Here is a 24,126-nt window from a genome sequence, read left to right on the forward strand (position 1 = left end):
TTCCTACACGTACGTTTCATCTGCCTTCTTTGTCTGTGCTCACAGCTATGATCAATATACCGGCAGGGAAAGGTCCCACACTGTAGAAAGGGACGCTATGTAAATATTATGAAAGTATGAAAGCGCTGCATCCACAGAGAAATGCACACAGCACGTATTCAGAAACTGTCTTTGAACGAGCCGTCAGGACGCTTCAGACCGACTGTATGAGGAAAGCGATGCCTGCTTCAATGTGTGGTCGGTTACAGCATGGAGTCACTTGGTTCATTCAAATGTTTTCAGCCCAGTTTTCAGTCTTACTCTTGAAATTGCCTTGAGGCTCTATCTTTTTTATAGTGGAGGAAATAAGTATTTGACCCCTTGCCGATTTTGTAAGTTTGCCCACTGATAAATTAATGAATGGTCTATAATTGTAATGGTCGGTTTATTTAAACAGTGAGAGACAGAATATTTTTTTTAAATCCAGAAAAATCACATCATATAAAAGTTATACATTTATTTGCATTTGATTGTGTGAAATAAGTATTTGATCCCCTCGCAAAACATGACTCAGTACTTGGTGGAGGAACCGTTGTTGGCAGCACAGAGGTCGGAGATCAGATGTTTCTTGTAGTTGCTCGCCAGGGTTGCCGCTCCTTTGTTGCCTTGGCTGTATGTTTTGGGTCATTGTCGTGCTGGAAGACCCAACCTTAGTGTCCTGGCTTAGGGAAGGAGGTTGTCGGCCAAGGTCTCCTGGTACATGGCCCCGTCCATCCTCCCTCGATGCGGTAAAGTCGTCCTGTCCCCTTAGCAGAGAAACACCCCAAAGCATAATGTTTCCTCCTCCATACTTGACGGTGTGGACGGTGTTCTTGGGGTTATCGTCAGCATTCCTCTTCCTCCAAACACTGCGAGTCGAGTTGATGCCAAAGTGCTGGAGTTTGTTCTCATCTGACCACATCGTCTTCTCCAAAGCCTTCAGGTGTTCGTTGGCAGACTTCAGAGAGGTGTACATGTGACTTTTTGAGCAGGGGGCCGCAGGAGTTTAATCCATTGCGCCGTAGTGAGTTACCAATGGTTTTCTTGGTGACTGTGGTCCCAGCTGTCTTGAGATCATTAACAAGTTCCTCCTGTGTAGTTCCCGTGTAGAACGTCCTGTAAGTGTCCTAGTTTCTATCCTAATTTCGAGTGTGCTGCACCAACAATTTCCTTACAAGCTGTAAACACGGCATCAGCCTTTGGTACCTTCTCCTCACGTGAACAATAAGCATGGACTAATGGAGTCCGTTGCTGTGTTGTTTGGCGGCTGTATCAGTCTGCAGACTCTTCAAGCTATCGGTCCGCTCAAACCCCGCCCTCCTTCCCTCACAGCGGTCCTACTCCGGTGAGAACACAGCGAGTGCCATAGCTCGTTCCTGTGCCAGCCTGGCGCTGTCGCTGCTGGTCCCAGTGCTGGTGGTGTGGCAGAGGGACGGTCTGGGACAGGTCCTGTCAGCGCTGCAGGCCGGCCTGCCGGGCTTCCTCACTGCTGACGACTCCCAGGCTGTCCAGTTCCACTCGGGCCTGGCGCTCGGCATGGTGCTGTCCAGTCTGCACCACCAACGTCTCGGGTAGAGTCTCTGTCCGTGGTCATGACTCCAACACGCGCTGCTGTAACCCGTCATCTATTCTTAACCCTGATTCTCTCTCCCTGTGATACAGTGATGTCTCAGTTCAGAAGGACACTGATCTCCTCCACAGCTCTCTGGAGGCTCTGGAAAGTTGCTCCTTCAACCCAAACCTGGAATACAAGTAAGTGCTGAGTGCTTACCAGTACTAACCAACCAGTAATAACCAGTAGGAGATAACAGCATATGGCACGGGTTATAACAGTGACTGGTTTATTCCAACTGGTGGATCGGGAGCATGAGAGCCAACCTTGTCATAAAGAAACATTTGTGTAACATTAGTGTAGTAAATTCACGGCATTGTGCTTTTTTTTGGATTTATTATTTCTCACAAAGTAAAGTAAAGTAAAGAAAGCCCATTGATGTCAGCTTCACTGGTCTAAAGACCCATTTTCCTTCCCCGACCCCTTCCTCCTCTGTGCTCTCCCTCAGTACCGGCTGTGTGTTGGGTCTGGGTCTGGTGCTCGCCGCGCTCTGCAGCAGTGGACGGAGGGACCAACATGTCCACGTCACACTGACTCTGGACAAGCTACTTTCCAGCCTGCAGGACAGCAGTGGGCAGGGACGCATGCTGCAGGAGGTACAAACCACAACTCTGATTTCAGAGGTCTCAGAGATATTCTGTCCAGTGACTTGGACACTGGTAGGAAAACTTTGCCTCAGTTATTGGCATTATGTATCTCTCTTATGGGACCATTTAGTTTCTTACGGGGTATATCGTATCAATATAAAACCTGAACCTTTATTAGAAAAAGGATTTTAATAGTGGAATGATGATTATATCTTTACTATGCCCACCTGTGCAGGTCTTGGCGTACTCTGTGGCGTGTGTGTGCGTCTCGGCCTTCAGCGGAGGACTTATAGATGCTGACAAGGCTGAGGAGGTCATGAACACTCTGCGCACCCTGACGGAGGAGAGCCAGCAGGTCAACACTGCTCATTACTAAGCCAAGTCAATGTGCTAATTGATAAGTTATTAAGAAACAATAAAACATGGGATAATATCATTATTAGACCAGAGTAGACTCAATACACCAATACCAGGTAATCAGGCCTCTGTTGAAGTTGGTCTCTTGTTGCTATAGAATAAATAAATAGTATTTTGTACTAAGCACCATTCTGAGGCGTCCTCTGCAGTCTAACCCCCGCTTTCTATGTTGTTGTGATGCTTCTGTTCAGACTCCAGGCTTTGCCCTGGCTCTAGGTTTGGTGGTCCACGGCCTGTCGATGTCCGGCCATGGTAAAGCACAGGACATCCATCCTCGTCTGCTGGCTGCTTGGATCAAGATCTTACTGGCTGAGGTACCACGTCTACATTTTCTCTGGTGCAGTAGTAACCTTAAACTCTATAATCAGATTATGCATTCACACGTAGAATCTGCAGGCAACAGAACAAAATGAGGCACCAGAAGCCTTCTGGTTTCCGTTTGTAGTCCAAGTAGTATTGATCACGTTTGAGCAGGCTTTGGTTGAATGTCTGCATGGAGAGCAAGAGAGACTGAATGCTTTGGCTGAAGTTTACATTTAACCTGCAGACTATAAACTGCACACAGTAATAACACAAGTTTAGTAATGTAGCTCATTATGTTCAAGCTTTCATGATCATGATACCATCAAGTGCAACTCGTCTGTTGAATGTTCAGTCGAGGAACTTGTGTTTCAGGGTTGTCCCACTATGCAGCGACTTGCTGCCGTCAACGGCCTCGTGGCTTTAGTCGGCTCCGAGACGTCCCTCATTCAGGTAAGAAGTCCACTTGTGTGCTGTGACCGCTAACCGCTAGTTTGAGGTCCGTATCCTAGAGCTGCGGCATGCTCTCCTCCCAACAAAGTAGACCCATGGTGGCAGGGAGGACAAAATGAAAATGAGAGTTGTTGTCTTGTTTGTACACTTTAGATTGAATCCATTAAGCAAACCATCAAAACATGAATGTACACTGCACCTAGCTCTACTTCTTCATCCTCTCAGGTTGTACTTCACAGGTGGGCTCTAATAGAGACTCAGAGAGAATCACTTGAATTGTTATTACCTTGAATGCCAGATGAAAAATGCTTGTACTTCATTTCAATATGTATTTTTCTCAGAAGCAAAACCATCCAACTAAACAAAATAGTCCCAGCCAGTTTGATCATTAGCAGAGGTATAACATGCAGCAGTGGTGCCGGCTGGAATTATTCTGAGGATGTTGAATTGAGTCCTGTTGGAGGGGCCTTATCCATTAGGCTACGAGGGGACTCTTTTCCAATGAAAGCAGCGAGCAGCACAAGCTCTAAAGTCCACTAACTCTAGTCGGAAAGTTTCCCAGTCAGCATCTCTGACAGCTCATCCCTCCTCGCTTTAAGTACTTTTTTGTCTGGCAATCGGGGCTAAATATTGGGGGTGACGTATTTATTTTTCTCCATCATAAAGTTGTGCTCTAATGAGGCCTTAAATGTTTCTGATACAGCAAACGAGTGAGTCAGAGCTTTCCTCACAGCAGCAGAGCCGGCTGAATGAGGTTATCCGAGCTATCACACAGGTATGTCACATGACGCATTTTATTCTCCATACTGTTTTCAGCAGTGAAAATGTGACCCATCATCTCCGTAGTATTATTATCACTAAATACTACAAGATGCCTTTAAGGTGTCAGACACTTGCTTTTTCCAAAACCTAGAGTCCCGCTTGCAGTATTTCCAAAAGGATGTGTCTGTTATTACTGTATTATTCACTGTGCCAATTTCTATGACATATCCCTGCTTGCTCTGACTGTATCATGAAATCGACACATCGCTTGTTTCGCTCTCTTTTGCAGATCATAACATTCTCAGGAGCCATCGGTCTGCAGTCCAACAGTGCTTGTTTGGTTGGTCATTTGCATCTGGCCCACGTGTCCACCAGTCACAGTCACACAGCAGGTAGGAGCCGTCCCACTGTGAACCACCCGTTCTCACAAGTGACCGGGATGGAGCGTACCGCAGTTAGTGTCCGTCCTCTCAATGAGAAGTGACATGGTGTCATGTCCTCAGTCCCCCAGGATTTCAGTTACCTCTCAGAGAAAAGCACCATCAGATCCATCGTCGACTTCATCACAGAGGCGGGGAAAAAAGGTCAGTTGTCACGTTTATCAATGATTTTTTCAACGACATACCACAAGTTTGAACATAAGGTATGAAAATATCTGACATATATTGCCTGCACATGCTTGAATTTTACTTGTCTTTCCCGTGGACCCAGGCCCAGAGTTCGCTCATCCAGCTCTGGTTAAATCTGCACTGACCCCACTGGCAGCGGTTGGAGCCGACTTCCAGTTCCCACCCGTCAACTGGAACGCGGTCCTGTCTCCTCTGATGAGGCTCAGCTTCGGTGAGAGCTCTCACACATGTGTCTCTCTGTGCCTCGGGGCTCGCAGAGTCCAAGCTCAGCATCTTGTTTGTCCTCGACAGGAGAGGATGTTCAGCATCAGTGTGTGCTGTTGGCAGCGTGTCAGGCTCAGTCCTCCCAGAGCGCCTCTCTCTTCCTGGGCCCCTGGCTGTCCCCGCCGCTCGTGCACAGTCTCAGTGTAAGTTCCTCTTGAGTGTTGAGCCAAATGTGTCCACAGCATCGAATTTTGAAAGTGTCAATTAGCGAATGCTGGAATCAGCCCAGAACCACAAGGTGGAAGAGTCACCGGCTTACCCTGTTCAGCAGGGGGTGTCTCACGCATTGTGTTACTGCCGGACATTAGCTCCTCCCAGATATATTAGCTTCTGCATATATGTTGGATGATAAGTAACAAAAGTTTCAGTGCAGAAAGATACAAGATATAAAATAGGAAATGTTTGAAGTCAAAAAACAGGAACTACATGTTGATATTCATATGAAATGACCACCAGTCCTTTATCATAGCTGAAAACTTGTCGCCTTGTGGCAAAATTTCACATCTTGAGTGGCAAATACGGTAGTGTTTTTATTTGCGGCTGTGGGCGGCTCTTGAGAGCCACAGACACTTCCTTCATCGATGCTCGATTTTACTGCTTTACCACATGTCTGTAATGAAAACTCTTTCGGTTGCTGTAAATCGAAAGTGAGCTTTTTGTTTAACTGAGCTACAATTACGTAACTTTGCTGAAGTGGGTGAACTTTATGGAGAGGAACTTGTCTCATATACAGATAAAGACTTGCATTGTTCAATCTAGTTTGAATAATGCAAATGTGTTGTTTAATCCAACTTGAATTCATCAGTTTTTTTTAAATATAGTATAACTTTAACTTCATAAATCCTCTCACATTTGGTTTTGAGAAGCTTCCTGCACTTATAGTTCCATGTTGTTAAAACACTAGCAGCCATATATAAGAATGGACTGATTTCTATCGAAGGAAATAAACAAGGTTTCACTTATGACTAGATGGTCACTGCTGTTTGTGTATTTGACAGTTAGTGCTACTGACAGTGGGTACCAAAGGTATTGAGGTTTCGAGTATCGAGCCCCACTTGTATCTCTCCTCCAGTACCAGACTCGGGCCCACCTGTTGGACAGCCTGGGCTTGTGGATGAAGCATGTTGCTGAGGACAAGCTCCAGGTCCACATGGAGAGTCTGGGCCTGCAGCAGTTTCAGGAGGACCTCCGACCCCAGCGCTTGGCCCTGTGCCGTTCCCTGCTGCAGGGCCTCGCTCGGGCCATGGCGCTCCCAAACCCCCCCAACAACTGCTGGACCATCCTCTGCTCCACCGCGGAGAAGATCTTCACCCTGCTGCCCAACGAGATCCAGGTACCGAGCTGTCAGGACACTTCAATTCATTTCTGTTCTTCAACTGACATTTCAACTTCTGTTCATGTTTACACACCAGCTGACGCTTCATTTGCTTTCAGTTCATCTGATATTTCAACACCTGAAATGACAAGTCAATCACTTTTGTCTCTTCCACTTTAAGTGACTTAAAATTCTTACTTTAAATTAAACTGAGCTTAACAGCTACACATTATATATATATACTCATTTTTGTACATTTTTACAGTTCATGTTCCTCTTCTGATATTCCAGCTCCTGTCACTGTCGATACTTTACTTCAACTGTTAACATCGCTCACACTTCAACTATCTGGCACTTCAGCATCAGCTGCTTTGATCTGCCACACATCAACTGACAATATAACTGCTTTCGTCCTCTACACATTAACTGACTAAACACATTTTTTCTCTTCAACTGAGGGTTCAGACATTATTTATCAACAGACATTCAAACTGCTTTCAGTTCAGACATTAAAGCTGGTGTAGGCAGTTTTCTGGAGAACAACACCAGAGCTACAATGTCAAAGTGCCCACCTGAAGGGACGGCACGACCTTCTGCGCTGATAGAACAGCCAATAGGAACACAGTGCCAAGAGGCGCTGCAGAAGTCTAGTTTCCTCTCAGACCAGTTGAATTACTGACATTACAGCTGACAGCTCACCTGCTTTCAGCTTTTACTCTTCATTCAGCAATACAAGTTGACTCTTTACAAACAAACTCGATACTAAAGTGTTTGAAATGTAAAAAGAGTGATTCCAGACCATTCACCAAGAGTATCCACCTGTTTCTTCTTCCGCTGATGATGAATTTATGTGTTGTAGGATAATGAGGTGGATTTGTACGTGGGAATCGCCAAATGTCTGTCTGAGATGTCTGATGCAGAGATCGACCGAATCACACGAGTCACAGAGGTACAGTATGATGTGACAAAGAGCCAATTAGTAAATGATATATTGAAAAAAAGAGTTCGGAGAGCTAGCCTCAACTAGCTGGCTTAACGCCATTATTAATGAATTAAGAGGGCTTTAACGGGGAGAAAAAAGGGAAGAAACCTCTATCAGGGTAGAAGTATGAACAATAAAAGCAGTAATGATATCGGTAATAGTAATGTGTCTAATAATAATAATAATGATTAGGATATATATATATATATATATACTGTGTATACGTGTGTGTGTATATGTATACATATATATATATATGTATATATGTATGTATGTATATATATATGTATATGTGTGTGTGTATATATATATATATATGTGTGTGTGTGTGTGTGTGTGTGTGTGTGTGTGTATATATATATATATATATAATAGTCGAATATAGAGTTGAAAGAAGATCATTCGGCTGGCATACATGTATATTAGTAGAACACAAAGACGATCCAGATAAAAACGGGTGCAGGCTAGTGGCTAGCAGCATGCTAACACCTTCTATCTGTGTAAATGAGAGTGTAAACGTTAGTAAGAGAAGCTCTGTGCTGTGTAGGCTCAGATGGAGAAGACCTGCTTCGTCCTGGCTTACTTGACCTCCCAGGGCCGAGTTCCACTCCTGGGGCTCAATGACGTCATTGCCGGGGTGCTCCGCGGTTGGCCGAGCCGCAGAGTCGGCTGGCTCCTCCTGCAGACGTTTTACCAGTGTCGCCTGGCCGCCAGCCCCAGTACAGGTCAGGAGCTGCTCCAAATCAAACAGGAACAGTGGGATGGCAAAGTCAAGAATATTTGATTCCATACATATTGATTTTAATGATTGATTTATAAGCAGGGCAACATATATCTCCTTGATGTTTGTTTTTCTTTATCTTTCTCCACACACAGCACAATACATGTGTGTCATAGTTTTACAGTATGTGATGTTAGGATGGTTTGCTCTCCGTGACAGGCGTTTCTAAACGAATGGAGTGGCTGCTGGAGCTGATGGGACACATCCGAAATGTCGCCTATGGTGCAACCTCCGTCCCATGTGGAGACACCAAACTGGTATGTGTCTCTGAGTCATGCTGGAAAACTGCAGTGCGATGTTTCTAGCACTGTCGTGTGTTGTCGTCACGTGACACAGATGGTGGTTCAGCATGTAGAGTTCAGGAATAACAGCTATGATATTTACTGAAAAGTGGCAGCACAGGTGTTACAATGAAGTCCGATGGTTAAAGAAACACGAGCAGTCAGACAATCAGGCTGTAAACGTTATTACCTACGTGAACAATGGCGGTACTATAAAAATTAGACCCAAGTTTATAATATACCAAAATAATATCTAAAGTACCCACCTATGCTGGGACACCATATTCTGTATGTAGGGCTGAACAGGGCATAATGGATCTCTGCATCCCCCATACATAGTGAATATTTCTACATTAGTGGCTGTTGGTGGCTTCAATCCGACGATGTTAGCAGTAGGAATTAGTTGAGGTATATTGGTTCATAACATACACATACTATGGTACACATAATAGGAGAATATGATTTTGAAGTATGAAAACTAAATATAGATGAGAAGAAAATTACACTCAAAATGAAAAAATTCAATAAAATAAAAGCATATGTACAACATGTATAGAAGAGAATTGCAATGAAAATATGAAGAAAATAAATTATCTGCAGAATATTCCCCCTTGGCACTACATTACCCACAATGCAACTTGATTCTTCAGTAGTGGTGAATGTAGACTGCAGCAGAGATGGTTGACTCACTTCTGTCTCATTTTCCAACTTGTAGTCTTCAGATCACTTGAGGACATTTCTCAGACTTCATTCCCTCTGGAGACGCTGAATTATCTGTCATACTGTTATTGATGTTATTGACTGTTATAAGCTCCCAAAGGGGTTTTGGGTCTCGAACTCTTTGAACTTCCGGGAGTCAAAAGAGTTCTGGACATTTCCCTTCTCGTCCTGCAGGCCACAGACTTCCTGTTCCAGGTCTTTGCTGCCGCGGTAGTTTCTTGGGGCGACCACTCCATGCCCCGCCTCCTCGGCATCAGGGCCCAGTGGTTCCCATGGCAACCCGGCTCCAAGCCCCAAACTCTGCAACACGGTCTGTACGGTGAGGAGTCGCTCACGGACCTTGCCCTGCCGCAGTGCCTGCTGGGTATGGCCCGCAGCCTGGCTCTGCTGCTGGACAAAGAGCCCTGGAGCAGCCAGACACACAAGGTTAGTGCGTTTGATATTCTGTACTTATAAGAACAGTCACTAGGTGTTTTTAGAGCGAAACAAGAAGATGACAACCTGAGCGCGTGTTTGTGTCTCTCAGTTCATAGACTGGCTTTTTAGCATCACAGAAGCTCCTGAACAGAGTCTGTCAGCCACCACCATCAGCACAGCCAAAGGTAAGAAAAGCAAACACAGCAGCAGACAATACACACGTGCAGGAGCTTTCTGACATATTAGCCTCACACACTTTCCACAGAACGTCTCTGTCCAGGTAACATGATTCCAACACTCTTCTGGACTAAGGGACTAGCAGTGATGTCATGACTCATGCTGGGCCGTGGATGTAGACCAGTATCTTCAAGTTGTACGGCGCTACTCTGACAGGAAATTTCCCTTTGGGGATTAATAAAGTATATATCTATCTATCTATCTATGTATCTATCTATCTATCAGATGCATTAGGAGAGGTGGATACCATGCTGCCAATTTGTCCCAGTGGTCAACTGTGGTACTACACCAGGTGCCCCTAAAAGCAACCACAGCTCTGAGTGAGGCCTGACCCCAGCGTCGCTAATAATGAGCTGACACCCACAGGTTGAATGCACAAATGGGGCTGCTAAATTATTCCTAATAGAATTATTTCCGTCTGAATTGTTTTAGGCGTTATATAGAAAGAATACAAAATGCGGCATATTTGATGGGAAGCTTTGGCGGCCCGCCAGTTGATGGACCATCATAAAAACAGACCATCATTATATACAAGATGTGTATAAAACTGCTGACAGGAGACCTTCAACTGCAAACAATGTAAATTATTACTTTGTAACGTGCTTCGTTACCCCGGTCAAAAAAAGGGGTTGTTGGCAGGTGATGGACAAAAGAAAAGACAACAATGAAAATATCCATGAAGGTCTGCACACGGCACTTCTTACAGGAGCTACAATGTGCATACTTGTATTGTTGTTGTTCATTATTAATACAATATCAATATTTCATCATTTTAAATATATCTTGATTATCGTCAGTAGTGGTGATTACAATACACAATGTGCTAAATATAAACGGAAGTGTTTAAGAGAAAAAACAGGGGAGGAAACGCTGATGCCGACTGCGTTGGCATGGCAACATAATGGGATACATGACAACAGAAAGACATTCACAACATTCTTGGCACACAAGTTTGATTCTAAAGTGGAGTTGTTTCCGAGCGGTTTGTCTGACGGTTGTTGTTGTTTCAGCCGGCCTGTTGGCCCTGAAGTCCTCCGCTGAGTTCAAGAAGAAGGCTGTTTGGACCAGAGCATACGGGTGGTAGCCGAGAGACTGTCACCATGGCAACGCACACAGAGGTTCTTCACAAATGACGGCTGGAACATGTTTGTCTCTGGCTGCTGGACTTGGGTGCAGCGATGCTCTGGATGAGTGAGGCTCACTGCAGCGACACAGCCTCTGTGCTGCAGTCATGGCCGCTCTTCAGTCTCAACGTGCTCCACCAAAGACTATACGTGCCCATTAAAAGTTCAAATATTTTATGATGTTGAGTTTCTAGAACTTCGAGTTAAAGTTCTTCTAAATAAAATATGGGTTTTAATGATCCCATACTGATGCCGTCAAACTCACTGAATTTGTAAAAGTAGTCCCAGATGAACTTCCAAACATTCAGTCTCAAAAAGTGTCATTTCAGTTTCATCTTCTTGCTCCATTTGTCCAGGTGGTGCTGTCTCTCCTGCAGCAGTTGCCACACGGTCACAGAGGCCCCTAAAACAGACAGCACTGTTAGAAAGTCCCAAAAAAATCAATTTATAGAACAAATCTAACAGCTGCAAAAAGATTGCCGTCACAGATTAATAACCGCGGCGCTGACGGCGCAAGACGGGATGTTTACTTCCAAATGTTGTTTGATGAACCAGGACTTTATTGGTCTAAGAACACAGATGTGATCATACAGCTGGAACAAACAAATCCTCCAGTCTGACTTCCCAGTAACTTGAGTGACTTACCAGTAACCTTTTCATCAAGGCCACGATGATCCCAGTGCTGTTAGTTTGAAGTGTAAATTCAGCAGTTGGGAAATACATTTAATCGCTTCCTTTCCAGAAGTGATATGAAATGAATAATATCATGTTCATATGTTAAGTACACATTGGAGACTGTTAGCCTAGCTTAGCATAAATACTGGAAGCACTAAACAGTTCTAAACCAATGTTTTATCTCTAATGTGTACACAAACCCAAACAGGACAAAGTCAAACGTTAACCTGCTGGTCGCACTAGAACATGACTGTAAACATGTCATGGTCATTACGGTTTATCTATCCATCATCATGACGAGAGACAGAATAACTGTTAAACCAATAACCGTCTATAAATAGAATTTGAAATGGCTGTTCAGTGTTTTGGAGCCAGGTAAGCCTTCAAACTCCGTTACTCAAACCATCCTCTGCAGTACAGTCTGAATGCCAGCTCACCAAGAGCGAGGACGGGCAGGTAGACCATCAGGGCGAAGGGCAGGTGAGTGATGTGCGTTGACACTGTTGAGTTCAGAGAGCAGTCTGGACCGGCTGGGTCCACATAAGGCAGCGCCTGGTACAGGAAGACACCTGAGGAGGAGAGGGACACGTACAAGATGCTGAACTAGTCCTTTCAAGTTGAATTACTTCACACAGTAAACAGTAACCATTTAAATGGGTGCCAAAACGTTTTAAATGTTTTATTTTAAGTTTGGATTATTATTATTTGAGATACATATATTAATCTCACATGACAAAAGAAGCCACTTAAGTATCTATGATTGTTAAAATAATTCAAAGAAATACACAATATAGACAGAAAAATAACAAAACCCATCCACAATTCACCCAAATTGTTTGTTTTACATAAACTTCCTGCATTTGGGTAATTTGTTCAGTTCATCAATTATTATGTACTGTTATTCATTCAATTCAACTCCGTCGTCATGGTCTCGATTTCCACTGCTACGCTGAAGACACCCAACTCTACTTCTCCAAAACCATCACCTCTGTCACCCACTCCACTCACCACCTGTCTCACTGAAATAAAATCATGGATGCAACAGAACTTTCTCAAACTCAACTGCAATAAATCTGAAATACTCAGATTTATTGCAATACTCAAACACTCTGAAGACCATCAGGACCAAGCACCGGACCTGGGGTGACAGGGCCTTCTCCTGCACCCCTCTGGAACGCCCTCCTCATCCACATCCGTCAGGCTCCCACTCTATCATCGTTCAAACAAGCCCTCAAAACACACCTCTTCAAACTTGCCTTCATCTGCTAACCCCTGTTCCATACCCTCCACTACATGACTCAATCCGCCAGCTTGTAAAGCGTCTTTCGGTACTTAGAAAAGCGCTATATAAGATTGAAGTATTATTATTATTATTACTAATATGATATGAAATATCCACTACATAGATGACTCAGTCAGGGGTCGTCCAATAAAGAGCGCGTCCTCCTCCAGATGTGTCCACACAAGCCATGGTAAGGAGGTCACTGACTCTGCTGTCTGTGTGTTACTGATACACTGGAGCGTCTCAGCCGTTTGCATGCGTGACCACGTGTTCTTTCCTCACACACTTCCTGGCGTTTTATCAACAGCTCTGCTTTGCCAACTTGTTTCCTGTATGCTTCCTCTACTTCCCTTATACAAAACCAGCCTTTGACGCGCTGAAGCAGTCACAGTATAGCTGCTGATCCCAAATGTAGTGAGACGCAGTCTGAGGCGTGCAGAGCCATTTGGTGTTGTTGCGTAATTTGTTTCACAATTGATATGATGTTGATAAAAGATGAGTCACCTTCAATGGCCACTGACAGGATGTATAAGGGGATGCAGAGGGTGTAGCGGGTCCACAGCATGGAGACGGAGGGTGTGTCCATGACACACAGCAGCTCATGTGGGTACCTGTCATCACACAGGGGCATGACGACACACGATTACAATAACTGACTCATAGTCATAGAAGACACATTTCTCTGTGTATCCGGTAGAAATGTTATTCTTCACTCCACCATACTGCAGCAACTCTCCATATTTATATTTATATGTATTCAACCTGACTTAAATAACCAGCTAGTTCACAGTTCTGCAGACGGACTCCTTACAAGCTCTGACAGGAGAGTGCTTGAACCCTGGATTAAGAAACGTGCCTCTGTGCATTTCTCAGCTGTTTTATGTACTTTTTTTTATATTACAGAGTCACAGATCTCAGCTGTTAATTTGGTGAGTTCAATGTCTTTTTTAAAATAACTGACAAAACTATGAAACGGATATCAGGGGCTTCACAAAGGAAGCATCTACTGCCGGGCTTTTCTATAGGACTGAATTAGACTACAGAGGTGTACTTATTAAACTAGTAAGTCAGGTTGAGTCTCAAGCTGTTCCAAGAGGCATGTCTGGACGACCAACGTAGCAAAATGGGCGACAAAAACCTCAGGGACTCTTCTTTTATTAAGTTGATTAATTGTACAGTTGTTAAGGAAGTTATACTGCAATGTCAACTCAGGGAAGTCCAAAACTAGTTTTAAGGCCCTATTAACTGTTTATATTGTGTTCACTTCAAGGAATATTCCAAACTGATTCTGTGTGGGCGGAGCTGTGCCTAGCAGTGACTATTACTGCTGAGAGAGTGGCACAATGACATACACATGCTATGAGTTCATCCTCTCAGGAGCATGAATTTTCACAGAAAGCATTACTGAAAACGACCGAGTTGTCAAGATGTCTTGCTTTGGACCAAACTATATGAACGATTAATAGACAGTGGGGGAGAATCAAACATGTAAAGAATAGTCAATAAAACCTGTTAGAAGTGCAGCTCCTGCTTTCCTGGAAGGCCTCAATGTGCAACAAAATCACAAACAGGATGGATGGAGTGAGATGAAGACACAGGCCTTAAGTCACACGCTCACCGTACGAGGTCCAGAATGTTCCACAAGAAGAGCTGTGCACACACCACTGGTTTACTCTGAATCTCCTCCAGCATGATGACCATGATCAGCAGGAAGTTCTTCTCCATAACCTGAGAAACAGACCCACCAGCTTCACGTGCATGTGGAACTCTTGAATACACACTTGAGCATTGGATAACATCCACATGATTCATTTCTGAGTTTGATACACACTTGGACGAAGCGGGGGAGGAGTCTGGCTTTCTCGATCCCATCTGCGATATGGAAAAGCTCCAGGATGGAGAGCAGCTGGCACAGACTCATCATAAAGCCAACCGAGTAAAATGTGTCTGCTATGGCATCTGCAAAGTAAAAAAAATGCATTGCATCATACAAACATACACCATTTAAAGAGAATTAGCCTATTCTTGCTCTCCTGAGCTTAAACCAGAAATGAGTCGGCTTTTCATGATGAGCTCAGAAAGCTTAAAATCCACATCGCACAGTATTGCATCCTTCTCCCTTTTATTTGTGTGAACCTTACCTTGACCAAATGTGAGGAACCTGGCTATGGTATTAGCCAGAATCCATGTGTGTCCACAGAACTGGAACAGGTTATATGAGAAAATGTAGGCGAGCCTGAAACTGAGCCTGTAACAGAAAAAAACAACAACAGGCATTTGTTTATTATTGGCCTTTTCCCTCTCCTTCGTAACCAAGTATTACCTCTGGCTTCCTGGAGCAGAGCCGTCGTTAATGTTATTAGTTACACTTCTGCTTTTCCTGCTGTAAAAAGTCAAGATGTCGGATCTGTTTACTGTTGGACTGCACTTTGATTGTGTCGTTTAACTGGAACTATTTGAGTTAAATGGATGAGATGGAGACAGCGATGAGGTTGAGGTGCTTTCATTAAGCATTTTTACTGCTCTATTTCTGAGGAAAATACTGTACTTTGTAATTGCATTCGTTGATCTCACAGCTATAGTTAGCAGAGTTAGGCTGAAGGTAACACCATCACCACCCGACAAAGAACTAGTTACACTCATAACTCAAAACCTGTGTGGTTGTTTTTACTGTTTTTATGCATTTTTTTAAGTGAGACAGTGCCAGGTTAGCTTGTTTCCCCCGGATTCCAGACTTTATGCTAAAATGCTCACAGCCGCCAGGCTTTTCCTAATGCATAGACATCTCACTCTCTGCAAGAAAGCACAAAAAAACATATTCTTCATTTTGCCGCTCATACTTCAGTACTTTAACTAAAGTACAATGTTGTGTGCAGAACTTTTACTTTTACTATATTTACATCATTGCCCTGGTACTTTTACTTATGAGGATCTGGCCACTTATTCCATCACTGCACAGAACATTAAAGTGCTTCTATCTTGAGGATATCAAGTACTCTTTAAGTCACCCATACAATTATTCCCCATGAGCACTCAGGAAAACTTCACTCGGACTTAAACCCCTTCAGAGCCCATGGTGGAGAAACTAGCTTATTTGATTAAATACATTTTACATATAATAGTTGTTTTGCTTTAAATCCAAAACAATGATAGACTAAAAATTCAGTTGAGGAGAACTATAAGGTGGTGATAATTCTCTGTGGGTTCATCACTATGAGTGTCCCCATGACTTTTAATCTGTTGTTTATATGCAAATATGGATTACGGCAGCTATAAATACATTCAACTGTTTTTTAAGACTAAAATGAAGTCCTCCAAAGAAGTTTCTTCATCTTTTCTAATGTCTAAAACGTAATGTGTTTATTACTCTATACATCTCTACTGTTGCTAGTAATTCTGACTCTTACCTGTCAGAGTAGAAAACCATGCCTTCATTGCATATGACATCAGTGCAAATAAAGATTAATAATAATAATAAAAAATAAAAAATTCATTGGGTTGGTTTTAAAATATCTTGGAGATGAAGTCTGCGAAATGAGCACAAATCCGTCAGATACATTTGAACTCAAAGCCAGTTTTACAGTATTTAGCTTTTAGTGCTTGGAAAGATGACAGAAAATGAAGCTTTGTTTATGATGGCCTGACATTCCTCAACAGGCGCTGTAGAAGCAGAACATTCCTAACCAGCCAGAACTCAGACTCTGCTGTTAAACTGTCTGCACTGACTTACATTCTCCCTCTCAAGTCTCCTGTTGCTGCTTTTGTTCCAGGTACAGGAAGAGGTTTCTGCTCATAGTCCCAGGATCATGTTGTTTGGCAGTTTGTGGCTCCTTGCAGTAGTTTCCTCCCAGTTCGCAGAGACCCGCCTCTTACTTGTTCCTTCACAACTGGAAGCAGAAAAAGATGTTGCAATATCTGTGTTTTTCTAGTTCTGCAGCGAGTAGGAAGTGGACATCCCACGTGTGAGTGTTGAGTTGGATAGTCCCAGCCCCTAAAAGAAGACTACGAGCTGACTGAGAGGGCGCAGCAGGAGCACAAGCAGCCACACTTACAGTACATGTCGGAACTCAAACACAGTTTCATCACTTCAAACTGTACTTTTGTGTTTTATTCTCAATTCCCAGTATTTTCCTAAAACTGTAGTTTGTATTTGTTTTGGGACAACAATGGTGCTCTACTGCACAGAGGAATATGAAATATGATACACATGTCTACAGAATACAGCAAAGCATAGCCAACCAACGCTATGATTTATAATTTTAGTAACAGCCACTTTAATTCAACATGGAACCTGTACATTAGTGAACATTTTAAAATTCAGTCTTTTGAGGATTTACAGACACGTTCTCAGGTGCTGCTCTCAATAAAACACTATGCACTGCTCTCTAGTGGTGGAACAAACAAGTACCTACTGCAGAGATCAGAATCAAGGTCATAGGTTATCAATCTTTGATGGTAAAGAGTTTGTAAATAGAATATGTATGTTCTGTGTCATCCCTCAGTGTGTGTGGGAGAAACAGTTAGCAGGGTCAAAGGTCATAGAAGGTCAAGGCCAGGCCAGAGAGGAGTGATATATTACATGTCTGCTCTGGTTAACTGTATGGATGATAACTTACTTTGCATATGACACTTCAATTAAGATGATGCAATGTAAATAATACAGTGAACGTGTTGGTTTGTCAATGAAGCCATTGCCACCTCATTTGTGTATAGTGTGAAGTAGTATATGTAATTTTACAGGGTTTGTTGAACTGACCCCTCGTGTTGTCTTGGGGTCAAAATGACCCGTATACGAGTGTGTTGATGGGTCATTTTGACCCGAAGACACCACGAGGTAAGACAAGAGACGTACTGTATATGCCATGTCTAGAGTCGTGCAGAGGCAATAGATTTGCTCTGAATTTCGTTTTAACATCTCGCCTTTAGTGAAATATTGTCAGAAGATTTTCATTTTTGTGAGAGCAAATTAATCTATTGAATGATACAAAATAGTTTTATATCTAGAAAGAGGAAGCAAAGTCAGACACCACCCTGATGAAGACGAGCTGAAAAAACTTCACACTCCATTCTGATAAACAGACCAGGTTGGTTTGGAATTCTGGCCCGGTCAGTGAGGTAAGTTGGGTTGCTAACTGACAAGTTTTTATATAATTATAAGGCTTGTATCAAGTATTGTGAAAAAACACACTTTAATTAATTGCTTAATAATTACAAAAGTTTGACCTAATTGTTAATTGCTAGCTGTATGAACACGTGCTATTATATTTCCTCTATTTTATGGAAATGAAACTACTACTACTTCGCAGTGCCTGACCTTCGGGTGCAGCCAAAACATGTGCGATTGCCTATCCGACGCACTCTGCTGGAGCCTAGCAAATGTCTAAACTCCTGTACGTCATCCACCTCTGAGACGCCTTCCTCACTGTTACACCACCTAAACTTTCACCCACTGTCTAGACATAATGCTGTTCATGCGGAGACTAACCTTAGTTTCAGCCCAGCATCATTTCATCATCTGAGCACATGATGAATATGAGCATGCCCAAACTTTTCTTATCTTTGTGCTGATGAATAGCCAGTGATGGATGGGGAAGGATTGGTCTGGCTCTAAGGTCTCAGGACCTCAGCTAGCCGTTAGCATCATATCCTCGCTGTAATTCAAGCTCAAGTTCAGTATCAAATGCTGCGCTGCCCTCAGGAACTCTACACTAGAGTGTCTGCTGCTATGACCTTTCTGACACCGCTGTGGACTTGTCACATCGGCTAATTAGCTGACAGCGATCATTTCATATGGCAGAATTTGTGTTGTTTCCTTTCAAATACAGTAAGGTTTAGGCATCTCTACTTGGTTAAGGTTAGAGAAGGTATATGGTTGTGATATAAATGTGCTGAATTCCAAATTCAGAGCATTAATATCACAGCAAAAAAATATTTTCAATATAAAGAAATAGTGTTGTAATAATGTTAATGGCGCCCCGACCGACAACGTTATTGTGGGGGGCCTAGAGGCTTAGGCGTCTTACTGGTTTTAACAGACAACATCACATTACTCCAGTTCTGGCTTCTCTCCACTGGCTCCCGGTTGGTTTTAGAATTGATTTTAAGATTTTGTTGATAACTTTTAAGGCCCGCCTGGGTCTGGCCCCGAGCTACATTATTGAAATGTTAACACCATATGAGCCAACTCGCAGCCTAAGATCCTCCGGTGGGGCCCTTCTGGCCGTTCCGAAGTCAAGGCTTAAATCAAAGGGTGACCGTGCGAGGGCCATCAAGGCCCCTCGACTTTGGAACGACCTACTGGAGAAGATAAGGCTGGCAGAATCAATAACTTCTTTTAAATCACTTCTTAAAACCCATTTTTATAGAATGGCTTTTAATGGTGTCATCCTTTTCTGATCTATTATTCAGTTCTTTTGGTCCCCTGGTTTTGTTTGTATATTTTATTTCATGTTTGTTTTCTACTCCATTTACTCTTTTTGGTTGTTTGTTTGGTTGTGTTCTATTCATTGCCTTTATGGTATGGTCCTTTTTGTTTACTGGTATTTAAGTTATGTCTATTTTTTGCTTCTCTATAGAGCACTTTGTAAACTTTGTTTTTAAAGGTGCTATATAAATAGTTATTATTATTATTATTATTATTATAGAGCCCACCATCCATCCCCTAACACTGTCTGCACTGTTGCCGTTGCCGTTGTTTGCACTGTTTATGCTGTTAGCACTGTTAGCCTCTAGCCACTGGCTCAGCGATGAGACTGTAAAAGACAGCCATACTAGCTGCTCTGTGAGTCTGGTGGCACCTGGTAGCCTCTGCCACCAGTGTGAGAAAGATCCACCAACTGACATTGCCATATAATGCCAGACATTTAGCCATCTTTGGGTTCAATGTAAAGACTGCTTGCTGTTTGAATTAAAACACCTTCACTTTCTCAGTCCTCAGAAAACTCTCTCCAGAGCCATGGGGGACATTATTTACTTCTTCCACAGGCTGAGTAGTACTCCTGCAGAGTGTAAACTGATCTTCATGTGTAGAATCATTGGAGTGGCCCTTTGATCGTAAGTCATGAAGCTACATGAACGTGTCTGAATGAGAGTCTGTTAGCTGCTAAAGAAGACGTCTTGCTGCGAGACATGGATAGCTTTTACATGATATTTCATGACATCTCTGAGCTCGAAACTGTAAATTACATATATGACCTAAGTGTTAATGATATATTATGTAGGTTAGCTGCCATGGATATATACTGTCGAGTGTCACAAGGGATGCACTAACTCCGGTAGTGGATGCTGTTGGAAAGGAAGGACATATTTATCAGTGCACTCTTCTCGTTAACCACTTATGTCGCCTTCTTAATCCTTCTTGACTAACCGCCCAACATGATTGACCGCCTGCTGTTTTAATGTGGACTCCAGAAGTAACTGTATCTCCTAAAGACCTGCAGTCACCGGGTCGTCTCACTAAAATAGTACTCTAAATATATCCTGTTAGTGCGGCTGAGTTTTCAGTAATTCGGCTCCAGTTAATGTTTGACACAACAACCGAGGCGCTCATACGGTTTGGGCCGACAGACAGTTGGAATTTCAACCAGACCTGTGACCGAAAACCTTTTCTAGCATGGTAAATATGGAGATTAAGAAACACTCAATACACTCTTTACAAAACTCCTATATTTAAGCCAGACTGAGGCTGCATTGACAGTTTGTTTCATTCCCTCACATATGACACATAATGGAGCATTTTGTAATCAGTTTGAGCAACAAGAAGGTGCTTTAATCACATCTCTCTTTTTACATTTGCATTGTATGGATATATATATATATATATATATATATATATATATATATATATATATATATATGTATATATATATATATATATATATATATATATATATATATATATATATATATATATATATATATACACAGCTTTGAAAGGCAATGTTTACAGTGTTGCATGTTTACTAAACATGCAATTTTTTTAATTTGTGATAATTCTGTGTTCACTGTGGCAGGGCCGGATTAACCTGCTTGGAGGCCCAGGGGCCCCTATTAACCCCCCTTTGATCCCATTCACTGTGCGTTGTCTACATCAGTGATTCTTAACTATAGGGCCACCTAGAGGGCTGCAAAAACTTTCAGTTTTTCACCTGTGGGCCGCGGGACCACATAGGTAATGAATTGAAGACAGCAGAGATATCACTGTTATCCATGAGACGCTCAGTTACAATACAGCTTCCCACCACTTGGTGGCGGTAGTGCATCAGTCAGTTGTTTAACAAACTCTAATATGCAGAATAAGAAACTCAGCCAGCAGGCTATATCGAAAGTTATAGAGAAGTATTTAAAACGAAAAAATGAAGACGAAAGTGCTGCCGAACACCCCCCCACCCCCTAAATGTCTAAATGTTTGTGCAAGTATAATCCTGACTTCACGAAGTAGGGCTTTGAGAACGGAGGTAACGAGGCGCAGCCCTGAGCCCGGTGTGTGGACTGTGGGCAAACGCTAGCCTCGCTAACGCTAGCCTCGCTAACGCTAGCCTCACTAGCTAAAGCAGCACTGAAGGCTTCAAAGCTAAAGCGGTATCTAGAAACTAAACATCCAACGCTTGTAGAGCAGCACTAACCTTGGCGCTAAACTGAACGAGAAAGCCAGTGAGCCCTTCCCTTCAGGCCACCCTCCAAAGCCACGCCCCCAAAACTGTCATTATGAAAACAACCAACATGCCTACTGTTGGTGCTTGAGGAAGACTCTGGTGAGCAGGTAGTCTGTCAAATCGTTTAATTCCCACAGACTGTCCTGCAGCAGCCCCAGACAGCCAGGGTTTTACTTGTCTTCGTCAGGAGCTTATTAATGCTTTCTGGATATGATTACAATTGCAATAAGTTCAACAAACATAACAAAATATTTTCCAAAATATAATAATGTAATATAATGTATTGTGTTACTGTTGACATCTTCAGCATATAATAAAGAGCCCTTAACCAAGTGCTGTGAGTTGATTAGCCATGACTATACAACTTGAATCATGTTTATGCTGTCATGAATGCATGGGAAACGCTGTACATTGACAGGTACATTCAACAAAGAATATTTCTATTATACAGATTTAACAACTCTGTATTTATGGCATGTCCCCCTCACTTTTCAAAATATTGTTCTATTGATGCCCTCCACTTTAGTAGTCTTGGGTTATCACATTATAAGTCTATAATACCATTTGAAGTGTGTTTATTGGACTACTGCTACTTTGGAAAGCCGGATAACCATTGCAATATGTTTCTTGCTAGACTGATGAAAACATATAAATGTTTACATATTTAACCTTTTTTGTTGTTGTTGTTGAAGAACCATTTAAGACAAAAACAAACACTTGATTTCATATGACCCAGTTCATTTATTATGTCAGTTTAATATCAATACCAATATTCCCTACCAATATTATCATTAATCATACTGCCATGAAACAATAGACAAACTGTAAACGATGTGTACCTAAAATAAAATAGAATTTATTTTAGTTGTCAAAATGTTCATAATTGGCAGCCATAGCATCACTATGGAAGATATTAAGCCACTAAGACTCTTACACCATAACACAAATGTGTTCAGGCTCATTACCCAGCTTAAATTACCGAGATTGACGTCGGGCTAACTCAGTTTCTCAAAGGCGGATCCATCCTCAAATAGTCTCCTTAATTCGAACAAGACGTCAGTCATCTGGATAATTGCGTGTGCACGCTCCACTTCAAAAGGGGGAGGAGTCGAACACAGATTCCATGATCTTCAAACACTACAATGGCAAATAAGATCAGAGAAAGAGTCTCTTATTTCTCCCCTGACGAGCAGGAGATGATCATGAACGCATATGATGAATTTAAGTCTATACCCATGGCAAAGTCTAATGGTGCGTTCACTTCCAAAGCATTGCGAATATTCGCAACGCGTTTGCACGCAGTGTAACACCGCCTCCGCTGCGATGGCTAGACATAAAGCATGGCAAAATATCAGACAAGTTAAATGTGCAAGTGTTGGGAAAATGTAGGCTAATTTTAAGTGCCTCATCACCCAAATCAATAAGATTATATTTATTTAAATGTGCCTGCTGGCAGTATTATACAAATGAATATATACTTGTAAGGATATATGTACTGTATGTACTGTATCATGTACTATATATGTGTATAATATACACATAGAACAGAGGTGAAATATGATTGTGAGCAGACCCTTAACAAGCAGCAGAGCAACAGAGGAACACAGGAGCTGTGCAATGAGAAAATAAGCTAATAGGGAAAAATAATTATAATACATGTAGTGTATTTATGAAAAACAATTAAATTATAAAATAGATATAGCTTTTAATTATTAAAAAGGTTTATAAAGTAATTATAAAAAAATCTCCACATCGCAGACACTGTACAAACATGTACCACTTGCAAAAAAGCTCAAGGCTGTGATCTAGTCTGCATACAGTATGTGAGACGAACGATGCTCGGCTGCGTCATGGTCTCGGCAGAATCGATTGCGCTCGTACAGGACGTCATGATGTGAGAACGGATCTTGGTGATCTGGAAGAACTCTCTCCCTATAAAACTAATATAACTAATATCGCTCCTTCGTCAATGAGGAAGGGAGCTGCCTTTGTTTTATCCGGTCGGAGTGGCCAGTTTATCCAGTGAATTTCAGTAAGCCTGCGCTGGAGCAGGTTAAGGGATTTGGATGTGTTGCTATGGTGATTTTTCCAAAGTTGCTTCGTGGAACCGAAAAGCCTGACCTACGTCATCTTATCCTGAAAATTATCCAGCTAACTCAGTCAGGTATGAGTAATAGGACCCAGAACCAGTTGGAGCACAGAATACCTGCAGCTTTAAATCCATGGATCACATATTGTCTGCATGTTTCTTTTTTTGCTGCATAAATATCAGCTCACACTGGATATGCCTGGGACACTTGTTCCGCAGTCTTTAACACCAGTAGAGCAGAGTTTCCTCCAGTTGAGCTCCAGGTCGTCTCTGGTTTCCCCACTCAGTGTCGGCTGTATTTACACTGTTGGCTGGCGGGACGGGGAGATTTTGTTGCCTCCCAACAGCAGACAGCAAAGACCAGAGTCTCAACCTGGTGGTGAGTTCATGGTCCCTGCCATCCAACTATCAGCACTCCCACTTATAATTTTCAATAGACTGGACTCCTTGGCGCTGGCTGAGTCCTGCAGTACTGTAAGCTACAGCACTTAAATATCTACGTCTCATGCTACTGACACTGAAGTCAT

General features: G+C 42.6%; 2 protein-coding genes across 2 annotated transcripts in view; one reads left to right on the plus strand and one right to left on the minus strand.

Moving 5' to 3' along the window:
* The window catches only part of focad (focadhesin), a gene marked incomplete at its 5' end in the record, with an annotated part of 36,390 nt that extends 25,202 nt beyond the window's left edge, over positions 1–11,188 (plus strand). Inside the window, 19 exons of the mRNA XM_079214601.1 lie at positions 1–9; positions 1,351–1,589; positions 1,681–1,770; positions 2,079–2,226; positions 2,453–2,572; positions 2,826–2,948; positions 3,310–3,387; positions 4,091–4,162; positions 4,439–4,541; positions 4,653–4,733; positions 4,861–4,989; positions 5,070–5,185; positions 6,115–6,375; positions 7,217–7,306; positions 7,887–8,064; positions 8,280–8,377; positions 9,296–9,547; positions 9,648–9,723; positions 10,786–11,188. The exon at positions 1–9 is cut by the window's left edge and continues 108 nt beyond it. Of these exons, the coding sequence (XP_079070727.1) occupies positions 1–9; positions 1,351–1,589; positions 1,681–1,770; positions 2,079–2,226; positions 2,453–2,572; positions 2,826–2,948; positions 3,310–3,387; positions 4,091–4,162; positions 4,439–4,541; positions 4,653–4,733; positions 4,861–4,989; positions 5,070–5,185; positions 6,115–6,375; positions 7,217–7,306; positions 7,887–8,064; positions 8,280–8,377; positions 9,296–9,547; positions 9,648–9,723; positions 10,786–10,859 (2,337 nt within the window). The 3' untranslated portion in view covers positions 10,860–11,188. The remainder of the gene's footprint in view (positions 10–1,350; positions 1,590–1,680; positions 1,771–2,078; positions 2,227–2,452; positions 2,573–2,825; positions 2,949–3,309; positions 3,388–4,090; positions 4,163–4,438; positions 4,542–4,652; positions 4,734–4,860; positions 4,990–5,069; positions 5,186–6,114; positions 6,376–7,216; positions 7,307–7,886; positions 8,065–8,279; positions 8,378–9,295; positions 9,548–9,647; positions 9,724–10,785) is intronic.
* On the minus strand, positions 11,156–16,715 carry hacd4 (3-hydroxyacyl-CoA dehydratase 4). The gene is given in 7 exon segments (XM_079214602.1): positions 11,156–11,302; positions 12,012–12,143; positions 13,361–13,467; positions 14,475–14,684; positions 14,686–14,815; positions 14,998–15,104; positions 16,587–16,715. Coding segments are annotated over 7 exon segments (771 nt in total). The 5' UTR covers positions 16,589–16,715; the 3' UTR covers positions 11,156–11,219.
* Between the last annotated feature and the right edge of the window lie 7,411 nt (positions 16,716–24,126).

Source organism: Taurulus bubalis (assembly GCF_910589615.1).
Source record: "Taurulus bubalis genome assembly, chromosome: 3".
Taxonomy (NCBI): domain Eukaryota; kingdom Metazoa; phylum Chordata; class Actinopteri; order Perciformes; family Cottidae; genus Taurulus; species Taurulus bubalis.